The 20554-nt window shown below is 44.7% G+C and overlaps 1 protein-coding gene across 1 annotated transcript in view; it reads right to left on the minus strand.

Annotated features, from left to right (window-relative positions):
* Positions 1-366: 366 nt before the first annotated feature.
* LOC112236489 (neuronal vesicle trafficking-associated protein 2) overlaps positions 367-20554 on the minus strand; it is a 45452-nt gene continuing 25264 nt past the window's right edge. The window contains exons 4-5 of the mRNA XM_024405079.2: positions 2219-2329; positions 367-1732 (exon numbers count right to left, since the gene is read on the minus strand). Of these exons, the coding sequence (XP_024260847.1) occupies positions 1541-1732; positions 2219-2329 (303 nt within the window). The 3' untranslated portion in view covers positions 367-1540. The remainder of the gene's footprint in view (positions 1733-2218; positions 2330-20554) is intronic.

Genomic DNA, 20554 nt, shown 5'->3' on the forward strand with positions numbered 1-20554 from the left:
TGTTAGCTGACTTGGCTAATTAACTGATTGTCAGTGACTGACAAAATGAGTGAAAAACTGCTGATGCACAACCCTGTGTATTCTACTATTCTAACTGTCAACTCTCAGGGGCCCTAGCCGCTTATATCACTTATGCCTGGAGCCTGCCCTGGATTCTATGATGCTTCCAATGCAGAGATAGCTAGGACTAGATCAGTATGTGTAATTAACCCTTAACCCCCCCATCTTGTGTCATGTACCCTATGACTTGCCAACGATAGTCAACAGAGTTGACTAATTAATGTACACAGAACACATGTGGACCAGGATAATGAGAACAGAACCAAATGGTGGAGCATTGAAAACAACAGGACAGAGACTTTCTGATCAGGTCACAACTTGCTTTATTTTCATTTCAAACCTATGGGATGTACAGTGAGAAACTACTCCAGACTTTGCTACATATCAACTACCAAACATCACAATAGTTCAAAAAGCTTTTTTTTTTTTGACAAGATAAAAAAAAAAGAAATAAAATGGTAACAGAACAAAACTCTGCAGAGAAGCTCATCTACAAATGGTTCTAAACATTACAGGAACCAGAGTTTTGGCAAAGACAGCGATATACACAATGTTTCCCATCATCACCACATCTTGGGTATTTATCCTTAGCAATAGACCCACATATTCATGTTGTGTACAGTGGCTGGACTGTCTGCTAAAGCGAAATGTAACTGGCAATAAAGGTCGCTCTTTTCCCACGAAAAATAGTTAAACTGTCATGAAACCTAGCTACAACCATGCACACACATGAACTAGCATGAATGCACTGGGCTTTATACAGCTTGGCTCAAGAAGGGAATTAGGACATACAGGACAGTACATTAAAGAGTGTTCCGATATCAAACCGTCATGATAGAGAATACTTAGCTAGCTTTGCTCAGATAATTCAGGACATCTACTGTATATTGGTGTTGAAGTTTAACTTCCATAGACGTACAAATAGGTACTAATTTGGGAAAACCCTTTCTATAAGAATGTATTACAGTATGAGTATGAACCAAAATGCCATGGATATGCCTGGACTTGAATCAGAGTTTATCATAACATGACTTTGATTACACAGAGTCATGACACTACAGGGGGCCGAGCAGATGGACACATCAGATGGACACATCAAATGGACACATCAAATGGACACATCTGAAAAATGACTTTTGACTCACTCAGTTAGTAGCAGCTCAGAAAAGCATATACTCTGAATGGATTTCAACTTTGACTCGAGACTTTGTACAAACACTTGTTCAAATACAAAATACCAATAACAAGTTTAAAAAATAATTAGTGATGATAAATAATGAATAAATAAATAAAGAAAACAGACAGAAGGGAGGAGAGGCAGAGATTGTGGTGCTGGGTTGATGGGCTGGGGCGGGCAGGTGGGCGTGACAGTACTCTGAGCCTAGCGAGACACTAGAGAACGACAGACACTCCCTGTTAAAAGCTTGTCATGGAGACGGGCAGAAGAGGTGGGGTTGGTGGGAGGGTTGGGCAGGCAGACTCAGTGCCCGTCTGTGTTGGGCGGCTTGGCGTCGTGCGGGGCAGCGCCAGCGGGGAGCCATGGAGAGACGGAGCGGGAGGTGGTCTGCTTGGCCATGCTGTAGTGGCTGATCACCGTATAGAAGCGCCCTCGGGAGTTGGCATCCTGAGCTGTGTAGTAGGCCTCCAGAGAGGCAGGGATGCATCGCTTATGCTGCAGGGGGAGAGAGAGAGAGCGAGAGAGAGCGAGAGAGAGCGCGAGAGAGAGAGCGCAAGAGAGCGAGAGAGAGAGCAAGAGAGAGAGCGAGAGAGAGAGCGCGAGAGAGAGAAAGAAAGAGAGCGAGAGAGAGAGAGCGAGAGAGAGAGAGAGAGAGAGAGAGAGAGAGGGTTCAAGAACATACTCTCCTCACGTACAGACTGCTGCACAACACTAAGGGCTTTTTCTGGTGAAGAGGTTCTTTTTTTTCTCTGAAGAGTGCAGCGGCTGTGTCTAAAATTAGATTTGCTTCAGCTAACATGTAGTCCACAGCAATAACCTCCAAAGGTGACTGTTCAGATGACTAGCCAGTGTAGTTTTCAAGTTTTGTCACAAATAGCACTCTATTCCCTATGCAGTACACTACTTTTGACCAGAGCCCGTTGGGAATAGGGTTCCATTTGCGACACACATATGACCCCACATAAGACAGGGCCCACTCACCTTGTATATGAATCCGTCTGGGCAGCTGTGTTCGTACGTGAAGGCCTTGTACACCACCAGGAACACTATGCAGGCCAAAAAGGCCAAGGCCAGGACTATCAGAATCGTGACCTGGGAATAAAAGATGACAAATACTCCGGTCAATTTTATAGCTGCCGGCAATGTCAGGTCTCTTGTCAAAGCGAAGGTCTTGAAGCAAGGTTTGACACCATGAATTGTGTTCAAAAGAGCACTCGACAACTAACAACCAAAATAACCTCTATCACAATACATTTTTAACCATCACTTGTCTGGTGACAAGGTGAGAGAAAACAAGTGAATATGCATTAGCATTTGACGAAACCAGTATCACAAGATTGTTTCCATGACAACAATTAAAACATTCTAAACCTAACCCTTAACCTTATTCTAAACCTAACCTAAACCTTATTCTAAACCTAACCTAACCCTTATTCTAAACCTAACCCTAACCCTTATTCTAAACCTAAAGCTAACCCTTATTCTAAACCTAACCCTAACCCTTATTCTAAACCTAACCCTAACCCTTATTCTAAACCTAACCCTAAACCTTATTCTAAACCTAACCCTAAACCTTATTCTAAACCTAACCCTAACAATTATTCTAAACCTAACCCTAAACCTTATTCTAAACCTAACCCTAACCCTTATTCTAAACCTAACCCTTAATCTTATTCTAAACCTAACCCTAATACGTATCTAAACCTAACCCTAACAATTATTCTAAACCTAAGTTTAGCAAGCAGTTACTTTACAACAGATAGTTTGTTGATAGTCCGGATTGTTCTACTGACACTATCTAAATAAAGTATGATCAAATATTGTGTGCTATAGCTTGGAAGAAAAATGCACATGACCCTGGGTGACAACATAATGATGTTTGTTTGCAACAGTAGGGCTGTTTTCCTAAAGAAGTTAAATCCGCTTTGTGTTTTGTTTCCTTGCCACGATACTAACGAGTATTGTGATACTTGTATCGTCCGGACATGTTAATAACTCATCATCATTAGCTCTAGAAGTTTCCATCTGAGTAGTGAGGTAGAGGGAGAAAGCTCAGTGTGTGTTCATTGGCTGCCAGATTAAACTCAGTCGAGACAAACAGATTTAATAAAAAACCTTCACTAATTCAATTTTTCACAATTTAGCACCCATATTGGTCACAAAATGCAGTTGATGCAGACAGAGGCTAGACAAAAATAGCTTGGTTTGGAAATGAGTGAAATGGAGAAGTGTGAAACTGTTTTGAGCAGCGCTAATTTATAATTTATCACTAGCCACATCCCTAAAAAACACATAATCCAATAAATAAGAACACATTACTTTCAATAGTGATTCAAATAAGTACATCTGTACGTCTTGATGTGGAAATGTTGTGTTTAAAATGTGTATTTCCCTGGTAGACGAGCCAGTTTTATAGTGAGAGATGAACATATAAAAGGACCAATGCTCTCCCTGTTCCTCCTGAATCTATGATTGGGTGCTTTGGAGCACCGGTTCATTAAAATGATGCAAATGTAGATAAAGGACAGCTGAGAGAAGTAAGAATGGTATTGTCAAGTGAAGACTCTAAAGAGGAGTGAAAGGACACGTGCACACGCCAACACTCTACATTAGGTGGTGGTACAGTAAAAGCTCTGATTTTACCACAGTGTCAAATCAGGTGACTGAAGTGCTATCTTCATCCTCAGTTTCACAATTCATCCTATTGCGCCATAAAACAATTTCCCTGTTTCCGATGGCCTCCCTTCGTACTGGCCACCACACCATTTCGGCAGGATGCTAGGCTAGGGTAATTATAGTGCTGATTAGCAGAGATCAGGATGATTTGTAGACAGTTGACTTCTGTGTTAATGTCAGGACACATGCTTGGATCTGTCTGACGTTCTGTTCAATTACATTGGCTTATCACAAACCCGAAACATGTTGAAATGGCTGCTTGAAAAGGGATTTTAGGCTCACAAATAATTAAATACACATCTACTGTAGCTATCTACTATTTTACATCTTGCGTTTTGATTTTAAAGCATAATTAGTCATTCAAAACTCAATCAGTCTTGCTAAATCAATGCAACAACAAAACTCTTTTTTTCTCTCTCTCTGGCAGCTGTCCAAATGACAGAAACACATTACTATTATTTATTATATGGAATATCAGTTGATAGCTTTTAACCTGACAGAAAAATGGGGTTCACGTTAATATTAATGATTAGCTTCTTTTTAATCTCAATGAATCCTAAACTTCACCAGGATGTGAAATAACACCACAAATTGTGCTTTTTCTCCCCAATTTCGTAGTATCCAATTATTAGTAGTTACTATCTTGTCTCATCGCTACAACTCCCGTACGGACTCGGAAGAGACGAAGGTCGAAAGTCATGCGTCCTCCGAAACACAACCCAACCAAGCCGCACTGCTTCTTAACACAGCGCGCATCCAACCCGGAAGCCAGCCGCACCAATGTGTCGGAGGAAACACTATGCACCTGGCAACCTTGGTTAGCGTGCACTGCGCCCGGCCCGCCACAGGAGTCGCTGGTGCGCGATGAGACAAGGATATCCCTACAGGCCAAACCCTCTCTAACCCGGACGACGCTAGGCCAATTGTGCGTCGCCCCATGGGCCTCCCAGTCGCGGCCGGCTGCGACAGAGCCGGGGCGCGAACCCAGAGTCTCTGGTGGCACAGCTGGCGCTGCGATGCAGTGCCCTTAACCACTGCATCACCTGGGGGGCGCATTGGACATTCTTGATCTATATCTACATATTACCTTTACTATTATTATACTACATTGTTACATTAGGATATTTTCATTACTGGTGGCCAGCATTTGTTTCATCATGTTAAAGATTCAGCTCAAACCTATTTCAAATTTGAGATGAGTCAAATTTGCGATGAATTTGATTTGATGATAATACTAATCTCACAGCTAGCATCCTATATTTAGTGTGCCCTCACAGCACCAGGTAGCACCAATAAAATGGTTGGCCTTCTAGTCAGAACACTACAGGAATGGAACCCTACTATTAAACAGTCTGAATCATACACCGTAGTCTAGTATAGTCCAACTCTAGGTGAGGATACGTTTGCCCATTTCCAACACATCAAATGTCCTGACTACAGTAATACAACATACACATCTGCCATTATTGGCTTAGTTGTGAATGGAATGACCTCTATTTTCCCTTGCCTTGACGATAATGGGGACTAAACTGGGGTGCACCGGCAGATCCACCATGATCCAATTCCCATCTGACTGGTTGTTTTCATCTGTATTTTGATTAAATACAGACTGCTTCATTTTGAAAGGTTTTGCTGACTAGCTGTATTTGTCCTTGTGCCAGCTGGCATACATGTCAACCTTTCCCTAAAGCACCTGACTCAATAAGGACAGGGACGGACGTCATCAAACGAGGTCAAATCTGCCCCAAATATGGCAGCTATAGTCTTAGTGCAGACAGGCAGACAGACAGACAGATAGGCAGACAGAGACAGACAGACAGATAGGCAGACAGAGACAGACAGACAGATAGGCAGACAGAGACAGACAGACAGATAGGCAGACAGAGACAGACAGAAAGACAGATAGGCAGACAGAGACAGACAGACAGGCAAACAGGCAGAGACAAAACAGACAGGCAGACAAGGTTGATGTTTCTGCTGCTGCTGCTGTTGTTTGTGTTGTTGTTGGCGGCGTCGTAATCTGGCATCACTATAATCCACATAGACGGAGGCCCATAATCCCTAGGAAGCAGCAGGATTTATTCACTGGCTAAACATCCCTGGAGTGCACGGTGGGTGTGTTACTGTGCTACTGTAGCAGTACAGACAGTGTGGCTGTGGTACAGTACAGACAGAGTGGCTGTGGTACAGTACAGACAGAGTGGCTGTGGTACAGTACAGACAGAGTGGCTGTGGTACAGTACAGACAGAGTGGCTGTGGTACAGTACAGACAGAGTGGCTGTGGTACAGTACAGACAGAGTGGCTGTGGTACAGTACAGACAGAGTGGCTGTGGTACAGTACAGACAGAGTGGCTGTGGTACAGTACAGACAGAGTGGCTGTGGTACAGTACAGACAGAGTGGCTGTGGTACAGTACAGACAGAGTGGCTGTGGTACATCATCCCTTTTCTCTATCACCCCTAATCTCCTCTCCCTCACACGTTGTTCAGCTGGGTCTGTTGTGGCTCCGTGTAATAGGTTTCTGTTCAAATTTACTGTTCTGAATATGGGGAAAATTTCAACATGTGGCTGCTATGCTTCTGCCATTTGTCTCCCTCAGACATAGGTTTTTTCTATATATGTGTCAGTTTGATCTTTTATTTTCTTCCTAACTCTTGCCCTATCTTGTAATTCCAGTCTCCTTGCCTTATGCTGTTAGAATGCAACCCTCGCCCACTCTCACAGCAAGACCACTTTTCCAAGACTACAGTATGTGAGCGCAAAAACTCTTATAGTCGCTCCAGAGGGAGAAATCGAGAGGCAGAGAGAGAGAGGGGGAAGAGAGAGAGCTAAAGAGAGGCAGAGAGAGAGAGGGGGCAGAAGAGAGAGAGCTAAAGAGAGGCAGAGAGAGAGAGGGGGAGAGAGAGAGCTAAAGAGAGGCAGAGAGAGAGGGGGGAAGAGAGCTAAAGAGAGGCAGAGAGAGAGAGGGGGGAAGAGAGAGAGCTAAAGAGAGGCAGAGAGAGAGAGGGGGAAGAGAGAGAGAGCTAAAGAGAGGCAGAGAGAGAGAGAGGGGAAGAGAGAGAGCTAAAGAGAGGCAGAGAGAGAGAGGGGGGGGAAGAGAGAGAGCTAAAGAGAGGCAGAGAGAGAGAGGGGGGGAAGAGAGAGAGCTAAAGAGAGGCAGAGAGAGAGAGGGGGAAGAGAGAGAGCTAAAGAGAGGCAGAGAGAGAGAGGGGGAAGAGAGAGAGCTAAAGAGAGGCAGAGAGAGAGAGGGGGGAGGAAGAGAGAGAGCTAAAGAGAGGCAGAGAGAGAGAGGGGGGAAGAGAGAGAGCTAAAGAGAGGCAGAGAGAGAGAGGGGGAAGAGAGAGAGCTAAAGAGAGGCAAAGAGAGGCAGAGAGAGAGAGGGGGGGAAGAGAGAGAGCTAAAGAGAGGCAGAGAGAGAGAGGGGGAAGAGAGAGAGCTAAAGAGAGGCAGAGAGAGAGAGGGGGAAGAGAGAGAGCTAAAGAGAGGCAGAGAGAGAGAGGGGGAAGAGAGAGAGCTAAAGAGAGGCAGAGAGAGAGAGGGGGAAGAGAGAGAGCTAAAGAGAGGCAGAGAGAGAGAGGGGGAAGAGAGAGAGCTAAATAGAGGCAGAGAGAGAGAGGGGGAAGAGAGAGAGCTAAAGAGAGCAGAGAGAGAGGGGGGGGAAGAGAGAGAGCTAAAGAGAGGCAGAGAGAGAGAGAGAGAGGAAGAGAGAAAGAGCTAAAGAGAGGCAGAGAGAGAGAGAGGGGGGAAGAGAGAGAGCTAAAGAGAGGCAGAGAGAGAGAGAGGGGAAGAGAGAGAGAGCTAAAGAGAGGCAGAGAGAGAGAGGGGGAAGAGAGAGAGCTAAAGAGAGGCAGAGAGGGAGAGAGAGGGGGAAGAGAGAGAGCTAAAGAGAGGCAGAGAGAGAGAGAGGGGAAGAGAGAGAGCTAAAGAGAGGCAGAGAGAGAGAGGGGAAGAGAGAGAGCTAAAGAGAGGCAGAGAGAGAGGGGGGAAGAGAGAGAGCTAAAGAGAGGCAGAGAGAGAGAGAGGGGGGAAGAGAGAGAGCTAAAGAGAGGCAGAGAGGGAGAGGGGAAGAGAGAGAGAGAGGGAGGAAGAGAGAGAGCTAAAGAGAGGCAGAGAGAGAGAGGGGGAAGAGAGAGAGCTAAAGAGAGGCAGAGAGAGAGGGGGAAGAGAGAGAGCTAAAGAGAGGCAGAGAGAGAGAGGGGGGAAGAGAGAGAGCTAAAGAGAGGCAGAGAGAGAGAGGGGGGAAGAGAGAGAGCTAAAGAGAGGCAGAGAGAGAGAGGGGGGAAGAGAGAGAGCTAAAGAGAGGCAGAGAGAGATAGTCAGATCTATGATTGAGGAATAAAAGCCTATTGTCTGTGAATCATATTGGAATGCTTAAGCTGGCATTCAATACAGAGCCAAGCACAGAAGAGGAAACTCTGTTCCTCTATTGTAAGATTTTGCTCACAATATGAAGAGGAGGGGGTTCAGTTTTTCTGATAACATGAAGAAGAAAATTGGGCTTTACCTGCCATTTTCACATGACCAGTTAACTGTATCTCTGAGGCTAAGACCTGTTAAAATGAAGGGAGCTTTGTAAGACTGAGGGAACTACAACCATCTTTTTCATTGAATGTAATGGTCTTAGATTTCCCTCTCAAGCCCTTATGAGATGGTTTTAGATGACTGAGCTACATGGCAACCTGAAGGGGGATGCCCACTAGGGTAGAGGCTGAGGAAGGAAAGGAGTGATGCACAGGAGAGGTGGTGCCATGGAGGTAACAATGTCTAGAACAGGGATGGGCAACTTTTATGGGGGCCATAAAAAAGCTGCAAGGCTGAACCCCCTCCTCCTCATAATGCCAGCCAAATATTTTTGGTGCCCCCAGCTTGACATTTTTTACATTTTAGAGTTAATTTAGTGCAATTCTACACATTTTGCCATGGGGCAGAGAAGAAAATTAACTGTTTTATAGCTAATTCCCACAATTCTACAAATTCTGCCATAGGGTAGAGAGAAATGCTCTAGGCCAGCTCTAGGAAGAGTCTTGTTGGTTCCAAACTTCTTACAATGAAGAATGATGGAGGCCACTGTGTTTTTGGGGACCTTCAATGCTGCATAAATGTTTTGGTCCCCTTCCCCAGATCTGTGCCTCGACACAATGGTGTCTCGGCAGTCTACGGACGATTCCTTTGACCTCATTGCTTGTTTTTTGCTCTGACATGCACCGTCAACTGGGTGACTTTATAGAAACAGGTATGTGCCTTTCCAAATCATGTCCAATCAATTGAATTTACCACAGGTTGTAGAAACAAAGTTGTAGAAACATCTCAAAGATGATCAAAGGAAACAGGATGATGCACCTGAGCTCAATTTCGAGTCTCATAGCAAAGGATCTGAACACTTATGTAAATAAGGTATTTCAGTTTTTTATGTTTAATAAATTGTAGATTGAGGAAAATAATGTATTTAATACATTTTAGAATAAGGTACTTCCGGCGCCGACAGAGATGGCCGCCTCGCTTCGCGTTCCTAGGAAACTATGCAGTTTTTTGTTTTTTTACGTGTTATTTCTTACACTAGTACCCCAGGTCATCTTAGGTTTCATTACATACAGCCGAGAAGAACTACTGAATATAAGATCAGCGTCAACTCACCATCAGTACGACCAAGAATATGTTTTTCGCGATGCGGATCCTGTGTTCTGCCTTACAACCAGTGTAACTGAGTGGATCACATGCAGCGACCAAAAAAAAAAAAAAAAACGACTCAGAAAAAGAGGGAAACGAAGCGGTCTTCTGGTCAGACTCCGGAGACGGGCACATCGTGCACCACTCCCTAGCATTCTTCTTGCCAATGTCCAGTCTCTTGACAACAAGGTTGATGAAATACGAGCAAGGGTAGCATTCCAGAGGGACATCAGAGACTGTAACGTTCTCTGCTTCACGGAAACATGGCTAACTGGAGAGACGCAATCCGAAGCGGTGCAGCCAGCGGGTTTCTCCACGCATCGCGCCGACAGAAACAAACATCTTTCTGGTAAGAAGACGGGTGGGGGCGTATGCCTTATGGCCAACGTGACATGGTGTGATGAAAGAAACATACAGGAACTCAAATCCTTCTGTTCACCTGATTTAGAATTCCTCACAATCAAATGTAGACCGCATTATCTACCAAGAGAATTCTCTTCGATTATAATCACAGCCGTATATATCCCCCAAGCAGACACATCGATGGCTCTGAACGAACTTTATTTAACTCTCTGCAAACTGGAAACGATTTATCCGGAGGCTGCATTCATTGTAGCTGGGGATTTTAACAAGGCTAATCTGAAAACAAGACTCCCTAAATTTTATCAGCATATCGATTGCGCAACCAGCAACCAGGGGTGGAAAGACCCTGGATCATTGTTACTCTAACTTCCGCGACGCATATAAGGCCCTGCCCTGCCCCCTTTCGGAAAAGCTGACCACGACTCCATTTTGTTGATCCCTGCCTACAGACAGAAACTAAAACAAGAAGCTCCCACGCTGAGGTCTGTCCAACGCTGGTCCGACCAAGCTGACTCCACACTCCAAGACTGCTTCCATCACGTGGACTGGGAGATGTTTCGTATTGCGTCAGACAACAACATTGACGAATACGCTGATACGGTGTGCGAGTTCATTAGAACGTGCGTTGAAGATGTCGTTCCCATAGCAACGATTAAAACATTCCCTAACCAGAAACCGTGGATTGATGGCAGCATTCGTGTGAAACTGAAGGCACGAACCACTGCTTTTAATCAGGGCAAGGTGTCTGGTAACATGACTGAATACAAACAGTGCAGCTATTCCTCCGCAAGGCTATCAAACAAGCTAAGCGCCAGTACAGAGACAAAGTAGAATCTCAATTCAACGGCTCAGACACAAGAGGCATGTGGCAGGGTCTACAGTCAATCACGGACTACAGGAAGAAACCCAGCCCAGTCACGGACCAGGATGTCTTGCTCCCAGGCAGACTAAATAACTTTTTTGCCCGCTTTGAGGACAATACAGTGCCACTGACACGGCCTGCAACGGAAACATGCGGTCTCTCCTTCACTGCAGCCGAAGTGAGTAAGACATTTAAACGTGTTAACCCTCGCAAGGCTGCAGGCCCAGACGGCATCCCCAGCCGCGCCCTCAGAGCATGCGCAGACCAGCTGGCCGGTGTGTTTACGGACATATTCAATCAATCCCTATACCAGTCTGCTGTTCCCACATGCTTCAAGAGGGCCACCATTGTTCCTGTTCCCAAGAAAGCTAAGGTAACTGAGCTAAACGACTACCGCCCCGTAGCACTCACATCCGTCATCATGAAGTGCTTTGAGAGACTAGTCAAGGACCATATCACCTCCACCCTACCTGACACCCTTGACCCACTCCAATTTGCTTACCGCCCAAATAGGTCCACAGACGATGCAATCTCAACCACACTGCACACTGCCCTAACCCATCTGGACAAGAGGAATACCTATGTGAGAATGCTGTTCATCGACTACAGCTCGGCATTCAACACCATAGTACCCTCCAAGCTCGTCATCAAGCTCGAGACCCTGGGTCTCGACCCCGCCCTGTGCAACTGGGTACTGGACTTCCTGACGGGCCGCCCCCAGGTGGTGAGGGTAGGCAACAACATCTCCTCCCCGCTGATCCTCAACACTGGGGCCCCACAAGGGTGCGTTCTGAGCCCTCTCCTGTACTCCCTGTTCACCCACGACTGCGTGGCCATGCACGCCTCCAACTCAATCATCAAGTTTGCGGACGACACAACAGTGGTAGGCTTGATTACCAACAACGACGAGACGGCCTACAGGGAGGAGGTGAGGGCCCTCGGAGTGTGGTGTCAGGAAAATAACCTCACACTCAACGTCAACAAAACTAAGGAGATGATTGTGGACTTCAGGAAACAGCAGAGGGAACACCCCCATCCACATCGATGGAACAGTAGTGGAGAGGGTAGCAAGTTTTAAGTTCCTCGGCATACACATCACAGACAAACTGAATTGGTCCACTCACACAGACAGCATCGTGAGGAAGGCGCAGCAGCGCCTCTTCAACCTCAGGAGGCTGAAGAAATTCGGCTTGTCACCAAAAGCACTCACAAACTTCTACAGATGCACAATCGAGAGCATCCTGGCGGGCTGTATCACCGCCTGGTATGGCAACTGCACCGCCCTCAACCGTAAGGCTCTCCAGAGGGTAGTGAGGTCTGCACAACGCATCACCGGGGCAAACTACCTGCCCTCCAGGACACCTACACCACCCGATGCTACAGGAAGGCCATAAAGATCATCAAGGACATCAACCACCCGAGCCACTGCCTGTTCACCCCGCTGTCATCCAGAAGGCGAGGAGAAATGCTCAGTACAGGTGCATCAAAGCTGGGACCGAGAGACTGAAAAACAGCTTCTATCTCAAGGCCATCAGACTGTTAAACAGCCACCACTAACATTGAGTGGCTACTGCCAACACACTGTCAATGACACTGACTCTACTCCAGCCACTTTAATCGTGGGAATTGATGGGAAATGATGTAAATATATCACTAGCCACTTTAAACAATGCTACCTTATATAATGTTACTTACCCTACATTGTTCATCTCATATGCATACGTTGATACTGTACTCTATATCATCGACTGCATCCTTATGTAATACATGTATCACTAGCCACTTTAACTATGCCACTTGGTTTACATACTTATCTCATATGTATATACTGTACTCGATATCATCTACTGTATCTTGCCTATGCTGCTCTGTACCATCACTCATTCATATATCCTTATGTACATATTCTTTATCCCCTTACACTGTGTATAAGACAGTAGTTTTTTGGGAATTGTTAGTTAGATTACTTGCTCGTTATTACTGCATTGTCGGAACTAGAAGCACAAGCATTTCGCTACACTCGCATTAACATCTGCTAACCATGTGTATGTGACAAATAAAATTTGATTTGATTTGATTTAACGTTAAAAAAAATGTGGGAAAAGTCTACCGAATGCACTGTATAGACAGACAGACAGACAGACAGACAGACAGACAGACAGACAGAACCAGTCAAAGGTTTGGACTAATCTTTATTTTTACTATTTTCTACATTGTAGAATAATAGTGAAGACATCAAAACTATGAAATAACATTCTCTCAACCAGCTTCACCTGGAATGCTTTTCCAACAGTCTTGAAGGAGTTCCCACATATTTTGCTTTTCCTTCACTCTGCAGTCAAACTCATCCCAAACCATCGCAATTGGGTTGAGGTCGGGTGATTGTGGAGGCCAGATCATCTGATGCAGCACTCCTTCACTCTCCTTCTTGGTCAAATAGCCCTTACACAGCCTGGAGGTATGTTGGGTCATTGACCTGTTGAAAAACAAATTATAGTCCCACTAAGCGTAAACCAGATAGGATGGTGTATCGCTGCAGAATGCTGGGGTAGCCATGCTGCTTAAGTGTGCCTTGAATTCTAAATAAATCACTGGCAGTGTCACTAGCAAAGCACCCCCACACCATCACACCTCCTCCTCCATGCTTCACGGTGGGAACCACACATGCAGAGATCATCCGTTCACCTACAGTACTCTGCGTCTCAAAGACACTGCATTTGGATCGAAAAATCTTCAATTTGGACTCATCATACCAAAGGACAGATTTCCACCATGTCCATTGCTCATGTTTCTTGGCCCAAGCAAGTCTCTTCTTCTTATTGGTGTCCTTTAGTACTGGTTTCTTTGCAGCAATTCGACCATGAAGGCTTGATTCACCGGGTCTCTTCTGAACAGTTGATGTTGAGATGTGTCTGTTACTTGAACTCTGAAGCATTTACAGTGGGGCAATAAAGTATTTAGTCAGCCACCAATGTTCTCCCACTTAAAAAGATGAGAGAGGCCTGTAATTTTCATCATAGGTACACTTCAACTATGACAGATAAAATGAGAAAAAAAATCCAGAAAATCACATTGTAGGATTTTTAATGGATTTATTTGCAAATTGTGGTGGAAAATAAGTATTTGGTCACCTACAAACAAGCAAGATTTCTGGCTCTCACAGACCTGTAACTTCTTCTTTAAGAGGCTCCTCTGTCCTCCACTCATTACCTGTATTAATGGCACCTGTTTGAACTTGTTATCAGTATAAAACACACCTGTCCACAACCTCAAACAGTCACACTCCAAACTCCACTATGGCCAAGACCAAAGAGCTGTCAAAGGACACCAGAAACAAAATTGTAGACCTGCACCACCCACGACTGCGTGGCCAGGTACGACTCCAACACCATCATTAAGTGTGCAGACGAGACAACAGTGGTAGGCCTGATCACCGACAACGACGAGACACCCTATAGGGAGGAGGTTAGAGACCTGGCCGGTGGTGCCAGAATAACAACTTATCCCTCAACGTAACCAAGACTAAGGAGATAATTGTGGATTATATGAAAAGGAGGACCGAGCACGCCCCCATTCTCATCGACGGGGCTGTAATGGAGCAGGTTGAGAGCTTCAAGTTCCTTGATGTTCACATCACCACAAACTAGAATGGTCCAAACACACCAAGACAGTAGTAAAGAGGCCACGACAAAGCCTATTCCCCCTCAGGAAACCAAAAAGATTTAGCATGGGTCCTCAGATCCTCAAAAGGTTCTACAGTTGCAACATCGAGAGCATCCTGACTGGTTGCATCACTGCCTGGTATGGCAACTGCTTGGCCTCCGACCGCAAGGCACTACAGAGGGTAGTGCGTACGGCCCAGTACATCACTGGGGCTAAGCTGCCTGCCATCCAGGACCTCTACACCAGGCAGTGTCAGAGGAAGGCCCCAAAAAATTGTCAAAGATCCCACCCACCCCAGTCATGGACTGTTTTCTGTACCACAGCCACACTGTCTGCAAGTGGTACCGGTGCGCCAAGTCTAGGACCAAAAGGCTTCTCAACAGCTTTTACCCCCAAGCCATAAGACTCCTGAACAGGTAAACAAATGGCTACCCGGACTATTTGCATTGTCCCGCCACTCCTCCAACCCCTCTTTTACGCTGCTGCTACTCTCTATCATATATGCATAGTCACTTTAACTATACATTCATGTACATGCTACCTCAATTAGTGTAACTAACCGGTGCCCCTGCACATTGGCTACCTGGACTATCTGCATTGTGTCCCGCCACCCACTACCCCCTCTTTAACGCTGCTGCTACTCTCTGTTTATCATATATGCATAGTCACTTTAACCATACCTACTGTACATGTACATACTACCTCAATTAGCCCGACTAACCTGTGTCTGTATATAGCCTCGCTACTCTTATAGCCTCGCTACTGTTATAGCTTCGCTACTGTTATAGCCTCACTACTGTTATAGCCTCGCTACTGTATATAGCCTCGCTACTGTATATAGCCTCGCTACTGTTATAGCCTTTATAGCTACTGTTATAGCTTCGCTACTGTTATAGCCTCGCTACTGTATATAGCCTCGTTACTGTTATAGCCTCGCTACTGTATTAGCCTCGCTACTGTATATAGCCTCGCTACTGTTATAGCCTCGCTACTGTATATAGCCTCGCTAGTGTTATAGCCTCGCTACTGTATATAGCCTCGCTACTGTATGTAGCCTCGCTACTGTTTTGGCCTTGCTACTGTATGTAGCCTCGCTACTGTTATAGCCTCGCTACTGTATATAGCCTCCCTACTGTATATAGCCTCGCTACTGTATGTAGCCTCGCTACTGTATATAGCCTCGCTACTGTATATAGCCTCGCTACTGTATATAGCCTCACTACTGTTATAGCCTCGCTACTGTATATAGCCTCGCTTCTGTATATAGCCTCGCTACTGTTATAGCCTTGCTACTGTATGTAGCCTCGCTACTGTTATAGCCTCGCTACTGTATATAGCCTCGCTAATGTTTGTAGCCTCGCTACTGTATGTAGCCTCGCTACAGTATGTAGCCTCGCTACTGTTATAGCCTTGCTACTGTATGTAGCCTCGCTACTGTTATAGCCTTGCTACTGTATATAGCCTCCCTACTGTATATAGCCTCGCTACTGTATGTAGCCTCGCTACTGTATATAGCCTCGCTACTGTATATAGCCTCGCTGTATGTAGCCTCGCTACTGTATATAGCCTCACTACTGTTATAGCCTCGCTACTGTATATAGCCTCGCTTGTTATAGCTGTATATAGCCTCGCTACTGTTATAGCCTTGCTACTGTATGTAGCCTCGCTACTGTTATAGCCTCGCTACTGTATATAGCCTCACTACTGTTATAGCCTCGCTACTGTATATAGCCTCGCTTCTGTATATAGCCTCGCTACTGTTATAGCCTTGCTACTGTATGTAGCCTCGCTACTGTTATAGCCTCGCTACTGTATATAGCCTCGCTACTGTTATAGCCTCGCTACTGTATGTAGCCTCGCTACTGTATATAGCCTCGCTACTGTTATAGCCTTGCTACTGTATGTAGCCTCGCTACTGTTATAGCCTCGCTACTGTATATAGCCTCGCTACTGTTATAGCCTCGCTACTGTATGTAGCCTCGCTACTGTATATAGCCTCGCTACTGTTATAGCCTTGCTACTGTATGTAGCCTCGCTACTATTATAGCCTCGCTACTGTATATAGCCTTGCTACTTTTATAGCCTCGCTACTATTATAGTAGTTATTGTTATTTCTCACTGTCTTTTTACTATTGTTTTTTTATTTCCTTACGTATCTATTGTTCACCTAACACCTATTTTTTACTTTAAAAATGCACTGTTGGTTAGGGCCTGTAAGTAAGCATTTCAATGTTGTATTCGGTGCACGTGGCAAATAAAATTTGATCTGATTTGACTTATCCATTAGAGAAGGGAAGCAGCGTCATGTTCAGTATGAGTTCATTTCTCATTATGCTAATGAGCCCAATTGGGGCAGGTCTCTCAGGAGATAGCACTTCAAGGGTTTGAAAGAACACACTGGCACGTCTAATGAAGACAGGTTCACACTTAGAAACTTACACAATCTAGATTTTCATTAAGGATAACAATTGAAACACTTAGTGACGTTCTATGAATCCACGCACGCACAGAGACGAGGACCGGATCAGTGCACCGTCATTGTAAATAAGAATTTGTTCTTAACTGACAGCATGGCACTATCTCACACCGAGCGATGGCATTTGTTATACACAATCCTGTTATTGCTAACCAATATCACAGATTATTTTGAAATAAACATGAATAGCTTATTGGAAATTCATGACGGGCACATGAAAAAGTAAAAAAAAAATAGTGTGCAGTACACAATTTTGTATAAAGTGCATTTTAATCACAGATAAAGACATTAGGTTACTTAAGACAGAAACGATAGGAGGGAGGTTGGTCGGATTGGTCGGTAAGATTGTATAACGCAACCGTCTAGCAACCCAAATGTTGCATGTTCAAATTATGTCACAGACAACTTTAGCATTTTAGCTAATTATCAACTTTGCAACAACTTACTACTTTTTAACTACTCAGTTAGCATGTTAGCTAACCCTAACCTTAACCCTTAACTACTTAGTTAGCATGTTACCTAACTCTAACCCCTAAACCGAATCTTAACCTCTAACCCTAACCTTAACCCTTAGCCTAGCTAACGTTAGCCAACTAGCTAACCTAGCTAACGTTAGCCACAACAAATTGGAATCTGTGTAATGTACATAAATGCATTATGAAGAACGATAATTGTGTCATTTGTGTCTACTTTCACAATAGGCTGTGATAGTGTGTTGGTTATTAAGTGATCCTGACTTCTACCTTCTACCTGTTCTAAGTAAACACACCACTAACGAGGATATGCAAACAAGAATCATTGAATTTTTCTCATGACCCGCATTTTGGATAAAATTGTTGAGGAGAAGAGAAGATATGATATTAATGCTGGGGTGTTGATCTCGGGCTTGGAGGAAATTTACCCGAAGACACCCCCCAGGCTTGGTAAAGAACAACTAAACACTCCTGTTTACATCCCTCAGACACGATCATGAATATCTTCCTGTCAGTCAGTCTCCAGCGCCTCACAATCACACCTTATTATGTGAAGCTAGGTGCTGCTGGATGAGGAGAATTCGGAGCAGCTTGATGAGGAGATGAAGGGGGCCCTCTATGGGCTCTGCCTGCCTGGCCGAAATATAATGATATGTGTGTGTGTGTGTGTGTGTGTGAGAGTGAGAGAGAGAGAGAGAGAGAGAGAGAGAGAGAGAGAGAGAGAATAATTTCCGCGGGTAGTGTTACACGGAACCCAAACCAGCTGCGTGCGTGCGCCATTGTATGCCATCGTGCAAAAATGTATTTTCTTCCCCCACACCAAACGTAATCACGACAAGCAGATTAAAATATCAAAACAAACTCAACCAAATACATTAATTTGGGGACAGGTTGAAAAGCATTAGACATTTATGGCAATTTAGCTAGCTTGCCATTGCTAGCTAATTTGTCCCATTTAGATAGCTTGCTGTTGCTAGCTAATTTGTCCTGTGATATAAACATTGAGTGGTTATTTTACCTGAAATGCACAAATTCCTCTACTCCGACAATTAATCCACACAAAAAACAGTCAACCAAATATTTTCTAGTCATCTCTCCTCCTTCCAGGCTTTTTCTTCTCTGGACTTTATATTGCAATTGGCAACTTTCATAAATTAGGTGTATCACCGCCACTGACTTCATTTGTCTTTCAGTCACCCGCGTGGGTATAACCAATGAGGAGATGGCACGTGGGTACCTGCTTCCATAAACCAATGAGGAGATGGGAGAGGCGGGACTTGCAGTGCGATCCGCGTCACAAATAGAACTGACTTCTATTTTAGCCCTTGGCAACGCAGACACTCGTTGGCGAGCGTGAGCAGTGTGGGTACAATAATTGAATAATATAGATTTTCACATTTATGCGACGCGTGCGACACGAGCGGTGTAGTCAGCCTGTTACTCTAGATTACAGAAAGTAAACCAGGTAAAATTGGCGAAGAATTGAACTTTTCCTGAAATATTAGACAGAACACATCATTATGGAGAAAGTTGAGGATTTAACATGAGCTCCGTAACCAGATGTAATAATTGAGAGCTATTGGAGGCAGCTGAGTGTTAATCCCTGTTAGAACAGAGGAAAAGCCAGCTGCTGCTATAAATGATCTCCTGCATTGCTCACACAGAAATCCTTGGCCCCAGCGGCAGCTTGAATATGCTGTCCTTTTTGAAATTGCAAATCACAAAAATAAATTACTCCTTTGGCACAAACTACCAACCGTCTTTTGTTGTTCCTTTTGGTCCAATGGAACAGTGAATAGTAGTAATAAATTAACATATAGTATTTCCCATCTGTAGCCCACATAACCCAATGCGTGTATCTGTTTGTACATGTGGAGGTGTAGTGGCAATAATGGGTAAACTAATTCATTGTAACAGTATCTTCACATGTTCAATCTTAGCTATCATGCAATGCCTCCTAACCATTCAAAGTTGAACCTCCCCATGCGATGCCATGTTGATAGATTCTCTATCTCAGAGAGGGTGGAGGAGGACCCAGCTGTAATTGGAATAACTGGAAGCGATCGATCATCGTAACACTGACAGGCAGGCAGTCAGGCAGTCAGTCTGCATCACTGGCCGCTAACTGGGCTGGGGGGTCAGGGCTGCCCATGAACAACATGGCTGATTAATCCAACCAATCAATGGCCAGCGTTCACCAGGGAGGCGGCTCTAATTCCCTAGCACTAGGACCTGGCAGTGTTTCTATGGCTCCAAGGTGAATGAGTGAGTGAGTGAGTGAGTGAGTGAGTGAGTGAGTGAGTGAGTGAGTGAGTGAGTGAGTGAGTGAGTGAGTGAGTGAGTGAGTGAGTGAGTGAGTGAGTGAGTGAGTGAGTGAGTGAGTGAGTGAGTGAGTGAGTTTGTATTGACTGGCACTTTAGAAACGCGGATGGCGCAAGTGACAGACGAGAGAGGCTGGTCATAAATTATAGTCTGGAGGAGGATTGCTGCTGGCCTCAGGCCACAACCCAGCTCCTGACTGGAGGACTAACTGTCACAGAACAGGCTGATCCATACAGGCCATTGACTTGCCTCAGTTGTGTGACAGAGCCGGGGAGAAAAGCCTCTAGGTGGAAATCGAGTCTAGAAATGATAGTTTTAACATATTTACAAATGTACAGTTCTACAGAGAAGCCATGTAAATCAATGTGATGCCTCAAACACTGGAAAAGGGGTTGTCTCTTAACATAGAGATTTTAACAGATGCACAGCTTCACATTGTATCCCTACTCTACACTCTCTACTAATATATACTCTCTACAACTGCTCTCTACTCTCTACTACTCTCAAATCTCGACTACTCTATACTCTCTACTACTCTCTACTCTCTACTCCTACTACTCTCTACTCTCTACTACTCTCTATTACTCTACTACTCTCTACTACTCTCTACTCTCTACTACTATCTACTCTCTACTACTCTACTACTACTCTATACTCTCTACTACTCCCTACTCTCTACTACTCTCTACAACTCTACTACTACTCTCTACTAAAAACTCATCTCTACTCCTCTCTACTAAAAACTCCTCTCACTCTCCACTACTCTACACTCTATTCTACTCTCTACTACCCTCTACTCTATACGCTATACTA

This window comes from Oncorhynchus tshawytscha, linkage group LG30 (genome assembly GCF_018296145.1).
Source record: "Oncorhynchus tshawytscha isolate Ot180627B linkage group LG30, Otsh_v2.0, whole genome shotgun sequence".
Classification (NCBI taxonomy): domain Eukaryota; kingdom Metazoa; phylum Chordata; class Actinopteri; order Salmoniformes; family Salmonidae; genus Oncorhynchus; species Oncorhynchus tshawytscha.